Genomic DNA, 25,597 nt, shown 5'->3' with positions numbered 1-25,597 from the left:
CCAGGGAAAGGAGGGTGTCACTAACATCTCTATCACACTAGAAGGAACATTTGTATACTGGCATAAGTGCCAGAGAGAACTGGGCAAACAAGAACAAGGATGAGGTTTACAGGGTCAAAGTGTCCACAGTGCACTGGGAAGCTGGGTAGAAAAAAATAAAGTTAGCAGGGCAATCACTTCAAAGGCAAAAAGCAGCAATGTTACAAGAGGAAAACCACCTGATTTATAATAGAATATTAGGACCAACACAAAAGACTAAGTAAGACTAGCAGATGTGATAGAAGACTCATCAAAATAGAAATTTATCTTTATTTGTCTTTCTGTTGGACTTGGCTCCCCAAACTCCAGTATATCAGCAATTCAGCTAGACAGGAAGAGACAACTAGGAGGAGATTCTGCAAGTGTGGAAACACAAATCATTATTATTTCTGAATTTTTCCCCACAGAAGTCTTGCCAAAATATTTTTATTTTCATTCCTCTTTGTAAGGCAAAATTATTTCTCTCAGACGTAGAGAGAGAATATTTATTTCTTCTCTTTTTAGCATGCCAACTCCATTCACTTCATGCAACCATTGTTATAAGAAGCCAATTTATAAGAGTTACTCCTGGGGAAGATAAACCCTGTACTTCATTAACCTGACAGAAAATTGGGAGGGCTTTTTAATCTGCTGCATCTCTCATTATTCAAAGCCTTTACAATGTATAAGGCAACTTCCAAAGGGAGAAGAGGAGGCCATTTTTGTGATTAATCACCAAAGCTATGGAAATCCAGCAGATGCCAGGTGATGAATTAACTTGTAAGAAGCAAAGCAACAGGAAGAGAAAGTAAAAAGAAAAGAGGTATGCTCTCAACATAGCATGGCATCTGTAGATCAGTCAGTTGTTTCATATTCTCTGTGTTACTCTTGCAACTTCTCTCATGCCTGTTGTGCCAGGGCTGTGCAGGGGAACAAATGATTACCCGCAGACAGCATTTCTCTTCTGATTCAGCAGAAGAAAGCACATCTACTACCCTCGTGGTACACACTTCCAGCAGAAAAATGAATGCTTAATGTCTCTCTTAAATAAATCCACCTTCATTCTGAAACAAATGAGAATATGCAAGAAGTAGGTATGCAGGCAGGCAGATACCTTTTATAAAGGAACTCCCCAGCTGCTACTGCAAGCGGACGGTGTGTGGTATAAACAAACTGGTATAATGTTTCACAGTCTTCAGTTGATAACACATCCCCACAGTTCCTAGGCAAAAATAACAACGGAAGTTATAGTTCAGGTTTATCTGCAAAGAATATTAGGAATGCTATGTCCAGCTTTTACTAGACCTGATTCTCCATAGCTGTACAACTTGTTTACACAGCTAAATTTTTGTAGGACATATCTAAAAATGCTGTCAAACAAAACTGGCAGCATTCTTTTACTCACTGCGTAGAGAAACAGAGGTTTCTGCAAGCCATGAGGAATCAGGCCCACTGCGTGGACATGAACATTAATTTAAAGTGTAATTAAGGTTGATTAGTGGTCATAGTAGAAAGACTAACAGTAATAAAATAGGAAAATCATGCCTCTACTTTATGCTTAGATGTTCAACATAGAAGATAATAAACAAGAAGCAACCTTCATTTTGCATTACAAATTATTTTTAAATTATTTATTACAGTATTTTAAAACCTATATTCTATTATACTAGGCTTATACAGTAACATGTAAAAAGAAATCAAAACACATTTTTGATAGCATGCTTATGACTGTGACCTTTCTGTGCAAACACACTCAAAGTCACAATTTTTTTCATTCAGCTACACATCTTGAGAATACCACATGCCAACTAGTAAACCTAGAACACTCTATGAGAGGTGGAAATGGTATTACTATTAACCTTTTACAAAAAGGAAACGGAAGCATCAAGGTTGAATAACCCACTGAAGAGATACCAGAGGAGTGAAGACCAAAGCAAGGATTACAGTTTCAAAATGCCTGCTTCTTACTGCCATAGCAATGTCATTGGACTAAGCTACTTCAGAGAATGAAAGGGCAACATACGAGATCCTTACACTTACTACAGCCAGGTGAGGGGAAAGGCGTTTTATTTATTACTGTACTCAATCCTCAGGTAGTAACAGTTTAAAACCATCTACAGCTGTGATCCAACACCTTCTCTAAAACTAAGCATTCATGGTCTTCATTTGCAGGGAGTAATGTCTTACAAAAATTAGCAGCCCTTCCTGCGCTTGCCCATCTGTCTCCAAACCCATCGCATCACCTAGCATCCTCACAACTCACAAAGCTCCCAAACATCCTCCAACCTGACTGAAAAAAGTAAGCTCACGTTAGGTGAGAGTATCACTGGAGTGTCCACTGCAAATATTTTTTAGCACTGTCTGGGATTTAAAATCAGTAGGGGTGGGGGAACAACAACAAAAAAACAGCACTCATTTCTCAAAGCCAATAGCCTCTCATTTGTAGAAGGTGATACCCCATAATTTTTAGCTTTACGATGTATTTACTTATGTATCACTTGAATTTTTCACATTTTTTTCCATGGTTGCTTACAGTGGTCACTGGAACAGTAAAAAGGTCTTTAAATGGAAGTGTATGGTATGTCCCCAAAAGTGATGGGTCAATCTCGAAATAATGCTTGCCCTCAACCAAAAAAAAAAGCTGCCTTACATACTTCAGGCAGGTTTTGGTGGCCTCTTTTAACATGCAATTCCCGGGAGTATATATTTGCAGCAATAGGACACACAGAAACTGCTCTGAATGTACGTATTGTGAAATCAGCATAAAGGAAAATATTTATGCAACTCTTATTCAGCCATCTACAGAACTGGGGAAATAGAGTAAAAATGTCTTTATTGAGGTTAAACAGTAAGAACTTGAAAGAGGTAACATGGTGCAGTAGAGTACATGAATAAGCGTTGGTGTGCCCTGTGAAGCCATGAATGAAGTATCAAATTTATTAAACTTCTACACGTTTAACAAGTGAGAGTAAAACAAAGACTGACAACAGATTGCACTTACAAGAGTAAAAATACATGACATAGCAAGTCTTTATATTAAAAGGCTATGGGGAATTTACTGAAATAAACTAGCAGTCTGACAAGGTTTCTTTCATTCTTTTTAATGTCAATCTATTATTTAGTTTTCTTAAAAGCACTAGTTTCTATGAAGCTGCCCTTGTCATTTTCTCTATATATATTTAAAAAAAAAACCCGTGGACAGCTTGAAAAAGAAGACATTTCTATACAAACATACCATGATCTAGAGTGGGCCAACACAGAATCACAGAACCGCTGAGGACGGGCAGCACCTCCGGAGATCAGCTAGTCCAACCCCCTGCTCAGAGGCAGATCAGCTAGAGCAGGTTGATGAGGGTTGTATCCTATCAGGTTTTGAATATCAACAAAGTCAGAGACTCCACAACTTCTCTGGCAGCCCATTCCAGTATTGGACTACTCCCACGGTAAAAAACTTTTTTATTATGCTTAAATGGAATTTCCTGTATGAACATGCCAGTCAAATGTACCCATTTTTTTTACGTTTGAATTTTTTATTCTTTATATTTCAGGTTTTCTCTTCTTACCACATTCATGCAAATAGTGAATGCAACACCTGTGTGTGTCTACTTTAAAAAAAACTCCTTGCCTAAATTGTTCAGATAGCTCAAAGAGCTCAGCAACATGCCTGCCATCTCTCTGGGTAGAAATTAAGGATTCTGCCTTTCCTTAGAAATTTCCTTTCATTAGGAAAGGACCTGGGGGTCCTGGTGGACACCAAGTTGAACACGAGCCACCAATGTGCCCTTGCAGCAAAGAAAGCTAATGGTATCCTGGCCTGCATTAGGAGGAGTGTTGCCAGCACGTTGACGAAGGTGGTCCTTCCACTCTCCACGGCACTGGTGAGGCCACACCACACCTGGAGTGCTGGGTCCAGTGCTGGGCTCCCCAGTATGAGACAAGGACATCCTGGAGAGAGTCCAGCAAAGGGCCACAAAGACTAGTAAGAGACTGGAACATCTCTCCTGTGAGGGAAGGCTGAGAGAGCTGGGACTATGTTCAGCCTGGAGAAGAGAAGGCTCAGAGGGGAACTTACCAATGTGTGTAAGTACCTGAAGGGAAGGTGCAAAGAAGATGGAGCCAGGCTCTGCTCAGAGACAGGACCAGAAGCAGTGGGCACAAACTGAAACACAAGAGATTCCCTCTGAATGTCAAGAAACATGTTTTTACTGTGAGGGTGACAGAGCACTGTCACAGGCTGCCCAGAGAGGTTGTGGAGTCTCCATTGCTGGAGATATTCAAAAGCCATCTGGATGTAGTCCTGGGCAACCTGTTGTAAGTGGCCCTGCTTGATCAGGGAGGTTGGACCAGATGAGCTCCAGAGGTCCCTTCTAAGCTCAGCCGTCCTGTGATCCTGAAATCCCAACCTCCTTGTTTTTAACTTTGTCTTCAAAGAGGCTAGGAATTTGCCCCAGTTCCATTAATCTACAGCAGTGTAATTTCCTCCCTCCTCGAGACAAGAGTAGGTCAGGTGCAATAGCTCCAGCCAGGTATGAAGCACTCCCTAATAGCACAGAAGCAAAGGAGGGGAAAACAACCCATTTTCTTCGCAGCACAGGCTGACCGACACTTGTGACACCACTTGAGCACCTGATCTTTTTCTTTCTTGAATGAGAGGGAACACCTGTATGTACTACTACTACTACTACTACTACTACTTTTCACATGCTGCGCAAGCACTACTCTCTGTGATACAATGAGGTTTATACTCATAACTCCCACTCAGATGAGTCCTTAGGGGTTTTACTTGCCTCTGGAAGTAGCAGCACTTAACTACACCTGCTACCAGTACCACAGTAAATGGGTGCCTTTCATTTTACATACATAAGCCAAACATCAAACATTCAAAGAATACTTCAAATACAGCAATAATACTGCTCCCAATTTACAGCCCTCAGAATGCCAAGCAACAGATAAAGGTTAAGCCTGAAGTGCCTGCCAGTGTTTAGGTGCCTAAAAATAAACAGGCATGGCCTTCCACATACCAATGTCATGACATACCATTTTCTCTGCACTTCAGTGTGAACATGTCACGAAGAAGAAGTTGGGATATTCTAGGGGGAGATCACAGACCCATTTTGTTCTGCATATGGCACCAGCTGAAAGATTTCATATCTTTTTTTTCTTCCATTTTACTGTATGCAAGAGACATGGCTGCTGGAGTCACCTGTCTTGGTCTGTGCTATTGCTTATACCAAGGATAACCATCAAAATCACGACAGTAAAGTAAAAATACACCTGATGCACTTTTCAAAGTTTTGCCACCTTATTCTTATTGTCTTTAATGGCTGTGCAGGGAAAGATCTGGCACAGGTTACTGGGGCCATTGGTAATACAAGGTATAGCATCTCACTCAAAAACACCTGTTAATTTTGCATTGAAAATTAATTCAAGTTAAACACCCAAATCTGCAAATACATTGTAAAAACATTATTTGTGCGCTGAGCACTATCAACCAAAACATATATGTTGAAAGTATTCTAATGTCCAAGATAAAATTTTTAAGTAGAAAAATCAGCTAATCTGTTCTGTTACCTCCCTCTTGCTACCCTGCTGTCATTGCAGGTATTTCAAGATGACACTTTGGTGATCAGAGAGATGATAACAAGGTTGCCACTACAATGTAACAAGAGTCCTTTCCCACCCACTTTAAAATAGGATTAGGATGTTGCAATACACTGTGATTCTATGATTATGCTGTGACAGAATGCAGGAAGATGCACATTAGATGCTGTATGGTATGCTGTTTTGGTTAAGAAACATAACCCTAGGCGACATGCAATTCTTATTTTTCTTGTTACCTCTTCAGACTGGAAAGATAAGGTTTCAGAATAAATCTCAAGATTCTTGAATAGAGGTGTATTATGGCAGAAAATTGCTGAAGGTAACTTCCAAGAAAGCATAAACCTGAGAGGATGGAAAAGAGAAGACAGAGGAGAAAGCCCCTGCCTTTGCTCCATTTCGGTCTTTCACTTTTGTTTTGTTTGGCATAGGCTTGACAAAGCACTACCGTAACTCCACCTGAATAGGGGTGTGGGGGACCTGAAGGACTCAGAGGAGCTGTGAGGAGCTCCATGCCGTTCCCCTTTTGATAGTACCTAATCTGCAACAAGCAAGTTACTGATGCAAGAAATCAGAACTGTGCAGTATAATTTGCTTCACTGCTTCATATGCTACTTTTATCAGCTTCAAATAACATTTCTTTATTTTTCCTAAAAGCCACTAAACAAGACAAAGGTGGATAATTTCCTTATTTGTATGCAAAGCATGTCTCTCTCTTCAGCTTATTTTTTACAATCACATGAAAACACTGTTTATAATAGCATTTAAGCCTTCAATAAACCTAGCTGTTTTTCTGCACAATGCCTTGTCTGAATAACCTTGCTAGATACAGCGCATTTGCCTAACAAATGTCAATTTCTCCTCCAAAGTCCATGGTTTAGCTATGAAATAACACTACAGAATCACAGGGTTCAACCCTCTGCTGACACTGAATTACTTGTCATGGGACATCTACATCTACCACTAGAACTAGTAACATGTATCATATTATTTGCCATGGCATCCTTTGCCAAATCCAGTTTTCAAGTTTCTCCTATGGTATAGCCCCTCCCTCTCCAAACTAAAACACCCTTCCCAGTCTACTTGAGAATCGGAAGGGAGGCTAAGGTTTTTAAGCACAACAGTGATGTACCCCTACTTGACTTGGGCCTCCTGTGCCAAGCAGGACACTGGGAACTTAAAAGCCTCAGTTTCTCGACTTTTAAGATGGATTAACTCTACTGACCACTGTAAAAGCACTGTGGTGAAAATTAATGTATTTATCAGCTCCATTAAATAGTTTTTAAACTATTTATGTGAAGTCCTCAATGAGTGCAATATACTCACAGTTCTCACTAAGGCAGCTCTTCCAGATTTCAAACTTGAGAGTTTTGTGTTTAAAACTCAGTTTAATTTCTAGTTACATTTAACTAATGTAATACAAAGTCATTTTCCCCTTTGCTATTTACACATTCAAGCTATTTGTAGATTTGTGCCCCTACCTGCACCACTTGTAACCTTTCCTCATTCATCTACTACAGTTATCTAATTACTTTTGCTGCTCTTTTCCAAAATCCCTCTACTCTTTTAGGCAGTTAAGCACAGAAAAATGAACAGAATTGTCTGGCAGTAGGCACACTAAACTAATTTGCCTCCGGAAGGGCAGTGTTTTCAGTAAGATTCCTTGGTCTCTCACTGTCACTCATGTTTTCTCCCTCTTTATTTCCTTCCTAGTTCTATTCCCTCTCAGATCCTTTGCAACATTAATGCTAACAATTATGCATAATTCAGTAGCATTAATAATTTCTATTATGCTAAACCTCATAGGCTCATTTCAGTTTCGGGATCGCATCATGCTGTGTAAAAATAGAAACCTACTAGCCCAAAGACCTTGGCATTCAATTGAGACAACATGCAACAAACAAGAAGAAAAAATTCTCAGCTCACAGAGTTAGACAAGATGAAAATACAAATATAGATTTGAAAAAAACCAGGTATATGCATAGCAAGAGGGTTTTGAATCAGCACTGGAATTTTTTTTTTAATAATGCAACACATATAAGTGAATTGAAGAGATCAGTGTTTTCACTGCCTCTCTAGCTAGCAAGAGAGAGAGACTGTAAAGGCCAGCATAGCAGTTTTATGGGCCAGCAGTACACAGAGTAGTCAATGTATATTCCACAGGACTGGAATGCAGTGATGTTTAAGACATGCTCAAAGCCGTTACTGACATACATGGACCACAGCTTCACTGCAACCATAAAACAATCACAAAAATAATTAATTGGCAATGAGGTCTTATGGAAGCCAGTAAAAGAGAGTTACTGGTATAGTACATTTTCCCCAAGAAAGTCACAGAGCACCCAATGGACTAACTGGAGGAAAAAGTTACTCCTGTCCTTGCTTCTTGCCAACACATGTCATGAAACAACAAAAGATTTATTCCAAGATTAGAGACATGTTCTAAAGGTCAGTACCTGACCAGTTAAGATAATATTATTTGTTAAAAATAATCCATTATTCCAAATCAAATACAGGGAGTTCATGCGACAGAGGTTTCTCCCAGTAGCTTTAAAAAATAGAAACTTGATCTGCAAGGTCTTTCATGTCTCACTAAAAATGCAAGTTGGGCAACTAGAATTCAGTTGCCAAATTTGCAGATGACAAAAATGAGCCATCCACAGAGAAGCCAATACAGCATGACAAAAGTGGCAAAATATTTGATTGCATCAATGCATGCAAGTAGAATTGCCATTTATACAAGCCGTCATTTATTATTCTTTAAAGGCAGGGGAGCTGCTGTCCCCAACCCCATTTCATGCTTTACTGCATGTATCAAGCAGCATTACTGCTCAATATCCAGACAGTGGCTTTGAGCTATGAGACACACCTATTTGAGACACAATAGCCCTGAAATTTCTTTGCTTCTGCAATGTCAGCAGCGAGTCCTTTCTGACACTATTGTAGGTACTGAGGCATAAGCTTTTCCCCTGCTAGAAAAGCATCTTGATGCAGTCTCTTATTAAGAAGTCTGTACATGTGACTGTCTATATTGTCTCCACTCTCTTCACACAGGTTTTATAGAATGGTCAGTACTAGTCTTATCAAAGAGAAGAACTGTCATTGAATTTGCTTATTGAGTCCCCAATTCCCACTTTCATCACTCCAATAATTAAGCCAAATCAGCAGGGCTCAGAGCAACTGGGGGCGGGGGAGGTGGGCAGAAAGGAGGATGGCTACGCACAGATGAGCAAAAAGAAAGGGAAGCATGCATTTGCTAGGTCTCCACACAGCCTAATTAAAAACAATTTCAAAATGTATTCATTTTACTTATGAAAACTACATTTTATGATGGAAAAATGTCATTCAGAAAACTTTAGAAGGCATTTATTCACATTGGAAATCATATTTAAGAAAAATTAGGAAAAAATTGCTTCAGGGAAAAAGAAACATTGATCAAACTTTTATAGCCGCAGCTTGCATTAATGAGAATATGATCCCTTATAATAAAGCCAAAGATGATAAACAGCTGCAGTGCCAATATAGCACTTGTTAGTTCAGATACAGAACAAGGGCAGCCATAACTGGTGTACAGCATCTTTGTACTTCAACAATGGTGTGCTGCTCTTCCTAGCACAGGGACACGTTATACACATAGATGCAGCATTGTGCTTTGTTCCAATAGCTACACACCATGGAGAACCAAGGGATGTAGAAATGGACTTTGTAAACACAGAAACAATATAACCCTAGCTACTAGTAGTGAGGCCCAAACAATGGTGCTCCCTTCAGAAAAGCATACTACGTTCACAACATCGTACGCTGTTCTGATGTGTATGTTGAAGTAGACCTAGAGAAAGGCCACTCAAGTCAATGGAGTGTGAAGTGAGATAGAAGACCAGACTATAAAGCAGCACTTCAATATACAAACATACTTGAAATTTAATGTAAATACCTACAACACTATATTATTTGGTCCATTAAGGTCTACATCCTCATCTAGCAATGACCAATACTTCTGGTTTAAATGGAAAAAGCAAATCCCACAAGGCTACTGGACAATGCAAATGCTGTACGTGGAAGTAAGCATCTGCATCAGCAGAACTCAACTTACACTCTGAGACAGAAGAGACATTTACTGAATCCTAGCACCTCAACTGTACTAACAACGAAATGCAGTGGGTTTTTTATTCTCATTTTGCATTGAAAAGGAGGGACAGATAATTTATTCTTCACATATTTTGCAAATAAAGCATTTCCAAAATAAACGTGCTGCTCAAGGATGCACCAGAATAGGATTCATATACTTCTGTAACATTAGTTTTTCCCCACACTTCCAGCTTGCCATTATCCTACCAAATCTATGACTGGCAGGTAATTTCCCAAGAAAACAACTCTTCCGTTGGCTGGCAGGTAATTTCCCAAGAAAACAACTCTTCCATTGGCTGGCAGGTAATTTCTCAAGAAAACAACTCTTCCGTTAGTTTTCCACTTCAGCAAAATCACGGTATCATACACTTGCTTATTTCCTGTCAGTCAGTCTGCTGTGGGTTCAATAGCTCCCAGGTTCTCTGCCATGGAGCCAAGAATCTCAAAGTCCAAATTCTAGCTATAGCCTCAAAGCTCAAGGCTTCCTGCATCAGGTGAGGAGACAGGGAAGATGGCAGAGTTCCCTGAGCTCCTGGTCAAGGAGTGGGCAACCGTGGGACAGAAGATGGGGTGGGGACCCCATCTTCAGTGGGGACTTCCCCTGAGACAGGCAGATGCTCTATTTGAGAAAAGCCAAAATAAAAATGTGGAATTTCCTTTCAAAGGGAAGTATAAAGATATAAAAATGTAGCTTTCATACTGAATCTCAGCACAAGGGTTTTCTTAACATTGGTATTTCCCTCAGAAAGAAAATGCCATGTCTTGAGCAGCTTTAACTGTAACTCATATCCGGCCAGGAGAACTGTCTCCCGGCATGTAACTGATTACAGGAAGATTCATCAGGATTGTATCTGGATCTTGTTGCCATTAAAACAATACAGTAAATTAAAAAAGAAATTATTTACTGTGACATAAGCATCAAGAGTTTCATGGCTTGAACTGCTACTTCATGGTCCTTGTCCAGAGGCATGGACACAATTCGATCCTAATGGATGTAAAATGACAATAAAAAGATGTAACATGGTTTGTTCTCAATAAACATATATTTTTGCTACAGCTAGATCATCTATACTAGTAGAGCAGAGATTTATTTTTATTTCAGCAGCTATTTCCTAAGAGACATAAGGCAACTCGATTACTACCAAGTAGTTCCCCAGCCCCTGAAAATTAACAGCATGTTAATTTTTTAACTGAATTAATCATGCAGTAATATGATATTTTTTATAGATGTAATGTATGCGTTCACAAGAAATCAACTACAGTCTACAAATTAAAAGTGACTGACAACTTGTTTCTAAGATGTTGTTACTACTGGCACTTCAGTATGTTAAATGAAGGTAAGCCTCAAATTACAAGCATTATATAATCAGTTTCTCCCATCAACAATAACATGCATGTACCTACATGTTACAGAAGCCAGCGCCTTGCTGGAAAGACAATTAGGACTTGAGTCATAAAGGTACTTCATGGAATAGCAGCAATATTCCTGACCTCCAGAATTCACACTATTGTAACTTGGTACACATGCAAACACCTTAGAAAACAGTGGAAATTTTCCTGTCCTATGTACCCAAGAACTCACACCCCTCTGCGTGGCCTACATCTTTAAGGTATATTAAACCTTTGGACTTGCTTGTTTTGGGACTCACAACTTTCTCACTTAACATATCATTTCTAAATCTCTAGCATCATTTTACTTTGCATCTTCCTTTTTCTCACAAGCCAGCTGCAAGGTGTGGAATTCCACGAATCCTGAGTTTGAACACTCAAAGTTAAGGGTAACAGAAGGAGCATGCGAAACTCCCACTTGTGGGAAATGGATTGATGGTTATATGATTACATTTCCCATCACTGAGAAAGCATGATTTAAACTTTGAAATCAGATTCCAGGTCAGTCTGTATTTTGTGTGTAGCTGTTTGGATTTCTTTTGTTTAGAGGGGAATTTGTTGTGTTTGTATTGGGTTTTTTTGATCGGGGGATGGCGTTTGCAATAATCCATTTATATAGCAACCTCAACACAGAGGGAGGTCGCAGTACAAACAGACTGGAGCTATTTCATCAGACTTTGAATACCTGTCCTGCAGTTACCTCCAGCAACCTTCTTTTAGACAGAAAGGTAAGCGACTACCACACAACTGTTTAAAACGGGTTAATCTTAGACAGCCAAGTTTCAGTCTGAATACTTTTTTTCTTAAGATACCAATATTAATCTATTTCTTGTTCTTTGAGGATGTGCTATAGTTATTTTTTACTGTTAGCAACTGCTTTGACATACAGGTAAACCCTGCACCTTTTACAAAAAGAACATGAACTACCACCACATGCAGGCATTGATTATGTAGTGATTCAAAGGGACTGAAATACCAATCACAGCATCTTGAGCTTTCTTATTCAAATACTGAAAAGGTGCAGCCCCATTGGGATAAGAGTAGCTGACGAAATCATTACCAAGGGCAGGATTAAAAAAAAGTAAAGGGCTTACTTCTTAAATGAATTACGATGTTGGAATATGATAGAGGCAGTGTATAGGGTCAGTGCAGTCACAGAACAAGTTCTCAAAATCATAGCGTATCACCTGACTTGTTCAGAAAGGAGATAAGGGATCCTTCTTCAAGATTCATACTGACATGGTGGATCAACATAGAGCCATTCCCACATCAGTGGGATACACGGTCAGCCAATCCAGTATCTACAAGGTTAACCCATTATCAGGCGCAGCAAAAAAAGGGACTTTTAGAGTATGAAATTCTTTGTCATCTGCCAAAGATCCTGTAAAAAAATCTGGGCCATTCTGGATGAATGGTGGTGATAACTAGCCACGGTGCATGCTAACACCATTTTGTGCATGAACTAAAGTGAAACAGAGAATTCCATAGAAACAGAGGGAAACATCTCTGCAAAACTCCTTCATCCACTCAGTCAAGAAGGCTGTTTCTGCAGTACTCTTAAGCTCCTGTCAGTCAAAAGAGTGAGGAGATAAGCTCTGATCAAAACACCAGACCCTGTGTATACACCCAACCGAGACTTAAAAAATAGCAAACAGTAATCTATTTACCTTGAATCTGCTAGTAAAGAGATCCATCCTGGAAACAAGTTCTTTTCTGCTATAAATTCCCTGTAGTCCCAGAAGACACTTCAAGCGCACTTCAGCTTGCTACAAGACAAAGAGAAATTGTCTAACAGTAAAAAACATGTTATCTTTGATGTTATTCACTATTGGCATTTATATTAAGTAAATAAGAGTTCTTTGTGGGTGCCTACAGCAGACTACCCAAATACTACCTCATCTTCTTTATTAGTGATATCAGTACCATTTTGTCTTTGTGCACACACGTGCATCTTTCTCACACAAACACACAGAGGAAGCCTGCAGTGAGCCAAACTTAAAGGTAACACCAAAATTTGTGTTAGGTTCCCTAAGAGTCAAAGAAACTCTCACAGACCTTACAGTTAATAAAAGCAACAGAATGCAAAAGGTGCCAGAACTGTGCTATTCACCTTTTAAAGACACAAAGACAAAAGTATGTATGACCTACTTAATACAACCAGCACTCATCCATACATCAGACTTTGCTTGCTTCCTTTCAACATTTGACTCAGACAATTGTTAAACACAGACATGGACTCCAAGAAATTCTGGAAGATTCCCAGAGGAAGAGGTACCCCTTAGAAATGCACTGGCTTATCATTGTGGGTTCTTACACATACAGAGTTAAATGTTATGCCTTCTCCCTATTTCTGTTTTACACTAGAACGCCATATTTTAAGCATTCTAAGAAAAGGGTTGCTTTGAATTTGGCCTAATTAGTTGATCTAGGCAAAACATATTTATCTCTCCAAGGTTTTATTTCATACTATTAGTACTGCTACTTCATAGATGCCTCAAAAAGAAGACTTTTCCTTATCCAGCTTTTAAATTATTTCATGCATATTGCTACACCTTTCAAATGACAAAGCTTTATGACAAATGGCATTAGGAAAGTCATTTTGAGTATCTAACATAGAAAAATCATTGCGTTCTGTAAACTTATAATGCTAAAGATATCAGCAGAGACACTAAAATGAACTGTAGGCTTTGAATCTTCATATTTCTTCCTTAATTCCTCTTGCTAACAATAGCAGTAAGAATAATCAAGGAAACCCAAGAAAGGAGACCACCTACACATAGGCTATCCATTACTACAAGTTCCTGTTCACCTGCTTAGATGGAAAGCAATGGATGACACCCAGTAGCAGGCTTTGACCAACAGTTTTGCATAAGACAACTTTTTGCTAGAAATATAATACGAAAGATCAACAGGTAACAATGAGTATTGCTCTCTAATCTGCCTGTGACACACCAGCAGTCCCTATTCTATACTGTACCTTAAAATTAAAGGCCTTGTCTGAGAAAGGAACTGTTGCCCAGACCTGCCCCTTCCTACAGCCACAAGGGCTCCACAGCACAGAACTCACTCACAGCCCCAATTTGGTACTCATCACTGCACACTGGCACAAACTCAGCTCAGCCAAGGTACTGCAATCCTGGCTTCAGCTGCCCTCAGTATTTTATCACGAAGGCTTTGCTCATGAATAGGGACTGCATTTGTGCTTGGGAAAAAGGGGGAAAAAAAAGGGGGGGGGGGGGGGGGGAAGTTTGTGATGATGTGTTGGATGGTCGTATAGCCCTTGGCATGCAGCTAGTAATGTCATTTACATTTGTTAGTCAGGTGGCATTCAAGCGTAGGTCTGCAGATATAAAGTTTAATACATTAAATTATACCACCTGCCTTCTAAGGTATCCTGTTCCCACACGAAAGCTCTCAGTCATAACCCTATCTGTATGTTTCTTCTAAGTGTTAAGAAAATTAACTGTAGTAACTAAGAACAAATAACTACTTCTACTATGACTAGTTCTGCTGTCTTCCTGTTTTCAGCTGCATTTTCTCCTTCTCAACCACCTCTCCTTTTCTAGATTCATCACTCCTCATAGATTCTTAGTCATTCAAAATTACTTCACATCCTTCCATCTTACTACTTACCTTCAGCTACTTTTGACAGTAACGTAGGCAAGTACAAACACCCAGCCATCTACTCCCCTCGCCAGAACTACCATTCTAACCTTGACAAAATACCTGCCTGTTTGGTCTTTCAAAGCTGTGACAGAGTGAAGGGGAATTATGTAAGCACATTTTCAGGATACTCTGAACATATGCTGTCCCTCAGCTGTAATCACAGTATATTTCGACCCTGGCCTGCAAACAGACTGGCAGAAAACATCATTAAGATGGTGAGCAGCTCTAGAGACCTCAAAGAGCTCTGCATGGGCTCCAGCACTGTTTAGACACATTCAGTTATGAGATTTCAGCCTCACCACTATCACAGAGATGGAGCCATTCAATAAGCCTTACAAATACAGGCTGGGACCTGGATGATTTGATGGGGTCACTGTGTCATTTTTCTCTCCTCAATACTCCCCAAATAATAAATTGGGAAGACTAGGTCTACTTCTGAGTTACTGCTGAATAGCAGAGACAACCCAGCTTACCTGTCCTGTCAAGGTAAAACAATTTTTAAAACTGCTCCCCCCCCCCCCCCAAAAAAAAAAAAAAAAAAAAAATCAGTACATATGCACAGAGGTGACCTGTGGAGCATAAAACCACTATGTTAACATGACCATTTGAAGAAAGAAGTATTTCAGAAGTAGCTGTAACCACAGGATCAGTTTCTATAGCCATGTTGAATGGGAGGCAAAACTAAAAACCCTTTCAATTTCCTGAAATTTGCCAGGAGGATCACACAGTCAGGACACAGAAGTTCATTTCAACAGCAAGTTTGTGTTTCCACAGGATTTCTTTGGGTGTTTCTCATAGTATAATGAGAAAACCTCAACAACTTGCCCTGAAGTTCCCGACAAAGCTACTCTAACATAGTAGGAGGTCCCAAGCGTGCATCTCCGTCTTTGCCTTCCTGTCTGCTAGTTCTGCCTTCTACTTTCGCCATCCTTATTCTTCATTGTCTTGATTTTTCTGGTCTTTAACTCTGAACTTTTTACGCAGCACTTCCCTTCAACACCTGCTGCTCAGATCAGCAGTGGTTTGACTGGATCTGGACGCTGATTTAGTAGCTATACATTCCCTTGAAAGAACACTAGTGCCTTTGAGCGCGAGTTAGGTGCCTGGATTTCACAAACGCACTGATAGGTGACAGCGCTTACATATAACATTGTTCAACTGCACACAGTTGTCAGATTTAGTATCAACTGTTGCTTGTTCTTCAAAAATAAAAAGTTAAATTATTTCTAGCAGATGAACATAAACTACTCGAAAATGTATCTATAGCACTGTTCCGCAACTCACTGGGCCAAAGAGAGATCATCATATGCAATTTTGAGCATATTGCCACTGCATTTAGAGCATCTTCTTGCACCTAGGAAATAACTTTTCATGGAAAAATATAATGTTTCATATCAGGGTATAATGGCAAAATGGTATCTCACAGGGAAGAAAGAATGATTATATTCAAATAAAAGACTTTGAAGACAAAATGTTAATTTTATACTTCCTTCCCCCTCCCCTCTCTGTTTTAAAGCCTCCCAAATGACTGAACTTAATCTCTGTTTACAGCACTGTAGATGATCCTGGCCAGGTTTTCCCCCACCACTAGAATACTTTTGTGGTTGTTCCACTCTGGGGCCTAAATTATTTGGCAAACTTCTCTACGTTATATTCTAAAAGAAAATTGGCTCTGGGAGATATCAGTTTCTTGCTGCCCACCCCCAACAAGATGGGATGGAAATGCTCATTAAGGAGGAGTAGTGGGAAATAACATTCAGATGTATATAAAAGCACTGCTGCCCCTGTTGCTGCCAAAAATGCCCTGCTCTCATTTTGGAATTGGGCAATTTAACAGCGGCTGCAAATCACAAAGCACAGCCAGGGACTGCAACCACCAGTAATGGCACACTACCAAGTCTCGGCCAAATGTGGAATATGGAAGACTTCTCACTTTATCTCACTCTGCTTGCATCTGCATTGCTTTCAGATAATAAGCTTTAGAAAAACAACCATTTCCAGTTCCCAATAAATGACACTGGATGAGCTATGTGCATTAATCAGAGACACCAGCTGTTAATTTTCACTGTACAGCACTGGGAATGAAGACACATCATCTTCAAAAATCACTTTTTCTTTTGACAATTCTCCCAACTGAACATATACTAAAAAGATATTCTAATCAGATAAGATTTATGCAGGAAAAGACGTTCTTGATAGATTTGTTGTTCTAAAAATCTAAATATTACCTTTACAGTAATGGCACAACGCAGAAGAAGTAAGGCTTCGTACTCCCCCTCCTGGCTTTGTGGTAAACTACAATTTTATTCACAGAACACAAGTATTGCCTAAAACTGACAAAACTGAGGATGTTTCAGAATTTATACAGAAGCTATATACATTTTAAAAGGTGGCCTGCAGAAGTACAGCGTACCAATTTCTGTAATTAGCCATTCATATTTACTCACAGTAATAATTTACTCACAGTAAATATTCCTAACCCCCTAACATCTCTCATGCATTTTAGAAGCATGAGAAAAGGCGTATTTTTTAGTTACTGTTTTCTTTTGGTTGTTTTTTTTTGTTTGGGGGGCGGGGGGTGGGTGTGTTTTTCTAAATGTGCCTCTACTAAAAAATAAAAACAAACTTACTATAGGGAAAAGGAGAAAACCCTTTGGGAAATGACTGGACTTTCTGTCAATATTTTCTGTATCCATTTAATTCCAAATGAGAAATGCAATATTGAAGACTATTTTACTATAGGCAATATATTTTTGTTCATTTATATAAAATAAAACAAAACTTTAAATGTAGTCATCAAACCTAAAAGCAGAATTTTAGTCAACGTTTGACACTGCATGTGCTCAAAGGATATAGGCCGTTTTACAATTCAGTAATAGCTCCCGATTCAGTAACATATAAAAATAACTGCACACACAGGGATACACACTGATACAGAACTGGAAAAAATGTTCTCTGTTATTTCATGCTACAATGGCTTTAAAAATAAAACCCAAAATGGGGAAGAAAGTAAATTCTTTTTTGTACTACCACAGTCTTAAATATCTACTCTCAAGAATTTACATGTTAGGATTCTTTAAAAAAAAAAATTTTTTTTTAATTCTCATCTACTGCCCCCAGTAAGAAAAATTAAAATTTTACCTTATCATACAGCATCCATCCAATGTATTTTAAGTAGCTATCATTTAAAAAACCATCTGGGTATGTTTTAATCCAGCTGCCAATTTCTTCAATGCAAGTTGCTCGGATCTCGGGGATCACATCACTGTGAAATTATAAAATTGTAGTATCAATACATTAAAAATGCCTAAGATATATTAATTATATTATTTGCAGTATTTTTATTTTCTGGAATTGCAGAAGCATGTATAATCCAAACTATTACAAGTATCTTCATATTAACGTTCTGAATTAGTCTTCAATTGACAATTAAGCCACTTTTATCTACAAATGTTTCATGCAGTAATTATTTTGTAATTCTGGATATCTTCTCAATCACAAATGCACTGCTCTATAGCCAGAAGGAAGAACTTAAGAAACATACTTAAGAGAGGTCCTTTTGTAAGCCCAAATTCTTTAAGATAATTTAACTGCTACATTTTCCTTGACACCATCAGTGCCTCTAGGATGTTTAACTTCATTCTGGTATCTGGACAATCTGAGCAAGAGTTTCTTGGGAATGCAGATACACATCACAGCTTTATTTTTGTTCTTACCGGTAACGGTTTAGAAACGTCCCTTTGAAAATAGCATTCATCATGTTCTGTATCTCTAGAAGCTTACGCTCATACTGAAATACAAAGGGAACTGAATGTTAATATTGGTCCCACAATTCACTACACAGGAAAAATTTGCATCAGTGCACTTACAATACTACTGTAGTGTAAATTGCTGGCATTCACACGTGGAACCAACATAAAATGAGTGGTCTGTATCTACACTAGCACTTGGCCTTTTTGTAGCTAAGTTTATCAGATACCAGGTTTATCAGATACCAACTGCTAACCTGGATAACAAGGGACTTGTTTGATATAGTGAGTCTTGATCTATCAATACACAGAAAGATACAGAACAACCATTAAGCAATCTTCACATATAGGTCCAAATTCTCTTTTTATGCACTTAAACAGAGATGGAAGAAAGGCAGACAAGGGAATTTTCAAAATGCACCTATTCCACAATGAGCATGTATTTTAACCGAGCCCTGAAAATCTAGTTATGAACTTCTGGAAACCTAAGCCACTTAATAAAAACATTCTCTCATCAACAACATCAGCAAGGGTGACACGTTTGGGTCCGTCCGTCCCCTCAACACACACATTTTCTCTGTTTTTCCCATAAGATCAGACTTATGATGATACTAAAAACCCCTGTCTCACCCAAACACTTCTTCCCACAAAAAAGGGGTTGTTTCTACAACTGAGAAGTCCATGGACATCCAAAGCTAAGAACAGAGGTAACTGATTCTAAGGTCAGGAGAGAAGGAACGATGCTTGATGTTCATACAGCAAGTCACCTCCAGCCTCAAGCCAGAATTATTTCTTACAGTTATAGGCCTGACTCTGGGAGTTGATAGGGAGCTGTCTGGCTGAGCAGGGAAGAAATGACAGAAACTGAACAGCAAGAAAGATACAGGTTATACCTGAAGTTACAACCATTTTTACAATGCATTACTTACATGGAGATGACAGCTCTCCTGTGTCCTTTTTCATTCATTGAAATTCAGTTCAAGAACTAAAATTTTGGCTTGTAATTTGTATAAAGATATGCAAAACTGCACTCCCACAACACCAGAGCTACTGATGCAATTACAAGTGTGTGTAAATCCATATTTCTATACAGATCAAGGGCTAATGATGCCAATTTAGAGAAGCAATTAGTAGGACAGACATCACAAGTTAACAGTACACAGGGCAGTTATTACCTTAGTCATTTTTGTACCACTTAATCTAGCCAGTCACACCTGCTCTGCACCATGAATTAGATAAACATATAAACCTCAAAGAACTGCAGTGACCCAAAAGCAAGCTGTCAGCAATGCCTCTTTTTACATCTTCACGCATCTCCCGTACAAGACACCTGCCTAACCTCTTTCCTTTTCCTCTCTAGCTGGTCAAGTCTGTAACTGGTCCTCTTGCCACTTATCCTCTTCTTCTCCACCTCATATAATCTTTCAGCATTGTGCTTGTTGACATCAAGGTTCAGATGTACGCTTACAACTGCTGTCAGAAGTTTCATTGCTAAAAAGGAAACAAACCCAACATATTTAGCTTAGCTCAGGGATATGTAGCATAAATATATTCACCACTTTACCACAAAAAGGATATGGTTAGCCAAATCCAGTTTATTACCCAAAATAAGAACACTACTAGATTATAGTCATTTGTTTTAAAATACAGTGTTTATTTTAAAGGCAATTATCAAAAAAGGAAAATTTAGTGATATTACTGGTGATTCACAACTTTTGGACAGAGTTCTAGTCAGAGTTCTAGTTAGAGAAGTAACTTACTGGGCAACTCTCTTGCAGAAAAATCAAAATTACATAAACTAAAAGAATCTAGAGTTATAGAACAGGTGATTTTCAGTAAAAAAAAAAAAAAAAAAAACCAAAAAAAAACCAACCAATAGTGAAGCAGGCCGATAAAAGGCTGGGAATCTTAAGATTTTACTTGAATTGACAAAAATTCACATTTCTCTAAGGATCACTAGATGGTTTGCATAGATTTCAGGTGAGTTTTCTGAGCCTTCAAAGCATACAGTATACTTTAGAACAAATTATACTTTAAGTGCTCTTTGCGTGGCAAAGAGGGTATTTACTGGCTTTAGGGGTGTCGTGGTTTAACCCCAGCCAGCAACTAAGCACCATGCAGCCACTCACTCACTGCCCCCCCACCCAGTGGGATGGGGGAGAAAATCGGGAAAAAGAAGCAAAACCCACGGGTTGAGATAAGAACAGTTTAATAGAACAGAAAAGAAGAAACTAATAATGATAATGATAACACTAATAAAATGACAACAGCAATAATAAAAGGATTGGAATGTACAAATGATGTGCAGTGCAATTGCTCACCACCCGCCGACCGGCACCCAGCTAGTCCCCGAGCGGCGATTCCCCGCCCCCAGTTCCTATACTAGATGGGACGTCCCATGGTCTGGAATACCCTGTTGGCCAGTTTGGGTCAGCTGCCCTGGCTGTGTCCTGTGCCAACGTCTTGTGCCCCTCCAGCTTTCTCGCTGGCTGGGCATGAGAAGCTGAAAAATCCCTGACTTTAGACTAAACACTACTTAGCAACAACTGAAAACATCAGTGTGTTATCAACATTCTTCACATACTGAACTCAAAACATAGCACCGTACCAGCTACTAGGAAGACAATTAACTCTATCCCAGCTGAAACCAGGACAAGGGGGAAAAAAGAAAAAAAAAAAAGTAGTAGCTTTAGTATCATCATGCTGCAGGAAACAAGAACATGTAACATGCAATGTTCTTTTTAGCACAGGTACCACAAGAATAGCTTCCTTCTCCAAAGGAAGCTTTTTTAGGTGAGGCATTTAATGCAACTTCATCACATTAATTAGTGGAGGGAGGAAAATAACAAAATAGAAAACTGACTGTGAAAAATCAGTTACTGCAAAAAAAAAAAAGATTCAGAACACAGCATAATTCTAAAGTTAGTCATGTCAGGCATTAAAGAAAATTTCTTCAGAAAGAAAAAACTGGTCTAGATCTATCATATCTAAAGCATCCAAATTTCATTCAGATACACATGGGAACAAATAATTTATATTACAGTAACATACATTAGGAGGAAGGCACTGTCAATGCATAAGAAAACAACTGCTCCAGTAAAGGCAGCTTTTCAATTTTGAGCAGTTTTGTTTGTACACAAGTCAACAAAACATGATCTACTGCAACTCTGCGAGTTATTTTACCTGCCAAAGTGCTTGTGTGTCTAAATGCTCTGACCATGGAGTCCGCTAGGCCTGTAAGCAGCGAGATGATAGTGTCCATCAAGTAGCTATCATACAGGATGTTGCACTGGCACTGTTGGACAAGCACTGCAATAAATTCACAGAAATTGGCCTTGAACTTCTTCCAGTATGGTCCTGTTCTGATCAGCGGGTAGTCTTTATTGTCCTGCACAGGAAAGAAAAGTCAAGAGAAAACACACTAATTAGTTTTGCTTGCGCACTCCATTTACATCTCTCCTCCCCAGGTATCAGAGAGAGCTTTGCTGACAGTCAGCTTCACCTCAGCCCCCCCATAATTTTTTTCATGGTTATTACTCCAAAGTAGGGACATGCAACTAGGTTACAAGCAAGCACAGAGACAAACTAGCTTCATTAGAGCTACACTGTCATGAAAGCTCACATCTGAAAGCAATGTATGTGAGGTAGCTGTGAACAGATGGGTGGGAGAAGGCATGTGAAGCCACAGCATCATAAATAACTTTCACTGGCATAAACCATGAGCACTCCTGGCCTCTTCTACTTCCCTACAGGTAGTAGTGCTTCCCCACTTCCCCATCCTTCTTGTTGCTGCAAGTGTGTAGTAAAATCCAGGAGGAAACTGAGGTGACTGAAAAGTAAAGACAAACAACTGTGATGTGAGAAGGATGGGACTGTTTCCCTCAGCAGCACTGCCAGCTTAAGGAGTTTATCAGGCTACAGCTTAGTAACAAATACTGAGTCACCCAGCTACACCACCATGACCTAGGTCTCTGAAACCCTCCACAGAAACAGTAAGCAGGCAACACCTTTGACATTATGCAAAAAGCAAGTTACAATAAAACCACAAGAGTGTTCACAGTACAGTTGATACTGCCAGGAAGAAAGCAGACAGAGGGCAGTTCAAATGACTTCTCACACAAAACGGTGTGCCTCATGTGAAGAGCACACTAGGAAGAATTTGTAGATGATAACCTCAGGCAGCGTGAACATTTATTTCATTTGCACCTCACAGATCCCAGGAATGGCTCTGAATATCAATTTACATCTTGATAGTTTCCAGGTGTGAATGGAGCCAGGAAACTTCAAATCTTCACCCTCTATGGAAAACTTCATCCTGAAGGCAGGCCACTACTCAGCTGGTCCTTCACTAGTTGGTCAAACACCTTCTCAGACATATTCTAACATGGAGCTTCACACCCAGAATAACCTCATGTACTTATAAAGTGCACTTCATGCTCTTCTCTTGTAACTTCGTTTCCACAGCACAGGACCCACTGCTTTCTTGAAAAATAAATGCAAACAGACTGATCTCAGGGATACCCGCAACCCAAAGCACATTGGGAATTTGGGATGTGTTCCTGATCAGGTTGTAAGAGTCAGTTCAGAGCCAAACAGTATTAGCAAGTGCCGAGACAGAAAGGGAAGTCCCCAGCAGGCCCCATTCAATGCTCCTTGATCACGACACAGACAGTAGAAAGACAACCTACAACTTCAGGAAATACCTACTTTATCACTGTAGCTTACTCCTCAATCTGAAAAGCAGCACAAATACAGGAAGACATCTCACTTTTTAAGAGCATTTCCGCTGTCCATGTTTATCATATTGGGATACTGTTTAATGGTAACATGCATACTGTAAATATATAGACAGCACAATGGGCACACCACGTACATTTAGGTGCCTAACCTGGGATTCCCTTAGATTCCCTCCACAACCAGTAGAGAGAAGCAACTCTACTTCCAGAAACCAAGTCAACACAGGCTTCTCCAGAGAACTATTCAAATCACTCAACTGAAGCTCCTGCTCTGACTCATCCTGGAAATGTTTCTTTCATACAGAGTCTACGGAAAGAGAGGAAAGTCAAAGTGAAGTGCCAGCAAGGAGTTAAGATGAATTCCCCACAATGCTGCAAGTGTTGTATGGGAAGAGGCATTACAGAAAAGCCATTTCTGTTCTCAAAATATTCTTCCAGTCAAACATTTATGTTTGCAAGAGAACGTTTTGATGAAACAAGCCTTTGAACAAATCTGTCTGCCGAAACCTCTGTGTGCATACATGCACGTGCACATATGCATGCACAAGCACATGTGTGTGTGTAGAGCTTGCTGGAAGGGATGGGGAACACTCTTGAACACCACTGCAACTTGACATACACCAGTCTGTTCAAAATGCTGATGTCCCTTTGACATCAACAGTGAGAAATGGACATTTGAAAACCATGTGTTCACCCAAACCAGAGATCTAAAACAGACCAGATGAAGCAGGCCTCAGAAGCGCATGACTATCTCCATTCATTAATGCACAGTTTAAGATGACTAGTTCTGATGTATTCGCATACACTTGAAATAGGAAATACAGCCACAGAAAATGCTATACTACAGTTGCAGAGAACTACAAGAGTCCTACCGTGTCCACAGGCCAAGTAACTGTCAGGATCCAAGGATAGGCCATGAATTTCTTGTACTGCAACCCGGTTTCCTGTGATGCATGAGAGAAAATTTTAAAAGCTTTTCAATGCAACGGCACAGTTAATTCATAAAGACAAAAGCATCATAAACCATGCATCATATTTAAAAGGCTACTAAAACTTAAGGCAACTTGTATTACAGGTGGCTCCAATCCAATGCACTAAACAAAATCTAATTCCTTCTCATCTCGGTATTTTTTATTTATAACCAATGATAGAAGAAAAACACACTTTTATATAAAACCTGAGTTTTCTTGCTACAAGTAAGAGACAACTTGTTTTTAAAATTTGTAAGCAAAGATATACAAGGTATAATCCTCATTATTAATTCTAAGATATGGCTCCTCAGCAAGTCTAAATATATATCCCTTTCCAACATTTAGTAACTAGGTACTGTAAAACATCTAAACTCTAGAAAACTATTCTGAGCTTTTCAAATTATAGAGAAATGTTTTCAGCACTAGTCTGACTTGATTCAGAGATGTTTCCTCAACTCTGCAATTATTCCAAGACAAAAGACATGAAATCTACAGTTCTTTATTAGGCTCAGTGAAGCACAAGTATTTCTATCCCTATCTGGCTGTACAGTTATGCATCTAACTTAGCTCTTCTATTGCTAAACATTTCAGCAACAAAATGGGAGAGGGAAGGAAACCTACAAAAGAACAAAGAACTGCAAGAAATAAAATGCCACATACAGGAAGAAAAGCAGAAGACAGAAACAGAATAGTTTAAGAAAGAGGGGAAAACAAAAAGCAGTGGTCCTAAAGAGAAGCCTGTCTCTCCACTGAGGAATACCACTGCCCACAGCGAAGAAATAAATGCTGCAATGACCATATTAAAGCCACTCCCTGCTTCCAATGCCAGTACAAGTTTTCACAGAATCACAGCAAGAGTGAAATTGAGAGGGACTCTTTGAGATCATCTAATTCAACCCCACCCGCTCAGGCAGGGCCAGACAAAGCAGGCTGCCCAGTGCCGTGTGTGACTGGTAACCCCTGTTCCCAACCCTGATAATGTGGTTAAGCATAACTAACACCATTTTACAAGGCAAGCAGCCATTCTCTGCGACCAAGCGCGTCACGTATTCATTCCCTTTCCCTCATTATCAGGCCCTGAAGGTCCTGTGAACCAAGTAGACAAACCAAACAGATTTCTTCTTCCCCTCCCTACTGGCCTCAAAGTTCCTGGGCACCAGGCCAGCTGCTCCCCTCCTTACTAGTCTTAAAGGTCCCAGGCACCCAGCCAGCCAGATAGCGGTGATGACCCCGTCACACAACAGGGAAGCATCACAGCACCCAGAGCACCGTCCACAAAATCAAGTGGTGGCAAGGCCTAAGTGGAGAACTGGGACCAGAGCGGCTGCTGGACAGCGAGACC

The 25,597-nt window shown here is 39.6% G+C and overlaps 1 protein-coding gene across 11 annotated transcripts in view; it reads right to left on the bottom strand.

The window, feature by feature from the left end:
• The window catches only part of LOC115334475 (cohesin subunit SA-2-like), a 62,496-nt gene that overhangs the window by 24,951 nt on the left and 11,948 nt on the right, over window positions 1-25,597 (bottom strand). For all 11 annotated transcript variants that reach the window (XR_003921132.2, XR_005931182.1, XM_029998616.2 and 8 more), the window contains 8 exons: window positions 24,157-24,228; window positions 21,732-21,936; window positions 19,888-20,039; window positions 18,516-18,589; window positions 17,941-18,064; window positions 12,801-12,899; window positions 10,650-10,729; window positions 1,133-1,240 (listed from right to left, as the gene is read on the bottom strand). Coding sequence is in view for 9 of the 11 variants with exons in the window: in XM_029998616.2 (XP_029854476.1) it covers window positions 1,133-1,240; window positions 10,650-10,729; window positions 12,801-12,899; window positions 17,941-18,064; window positions 18,516-18,589; window positions 19,888-20,039; window positions 21,732-21,936; window positions 24,157-24,228 (914 nt within the window). In the remaining 2 variants the exon portion in view is untranslated. The remainder of the gene's footprint in view (window positions 1-1,132; window positions 1,241-10,649; window positions 10,730-12,800; window positions 12,900-17,940; window positions 18,065-18,515; window positions 18,590-19,887; window positions 20,040-21,731; window positions 21,937-24,156; window positions 24,229-25,597) is intronic.

This window comes from Aquila chrysaetos, chromosome 23 (genome assembly GCF_900496995.4).
Source record: "Aquila chrysaetos chrysaetos chromosome 23, bAquChr1.4, whole genome shotgun sequence".
Classification (NCBI taxonomy): Eukaryota; Metazoa; Chordata; class Aves; order Accipitriformes; family Accipitridae; genus Aquila; species Aquila chrysaetos.
The sequence above is the reverse complement of the archived record's forward strand: the minus strand, read 5'-3'. Positions and strand labels throughout refer to the sequence as shown.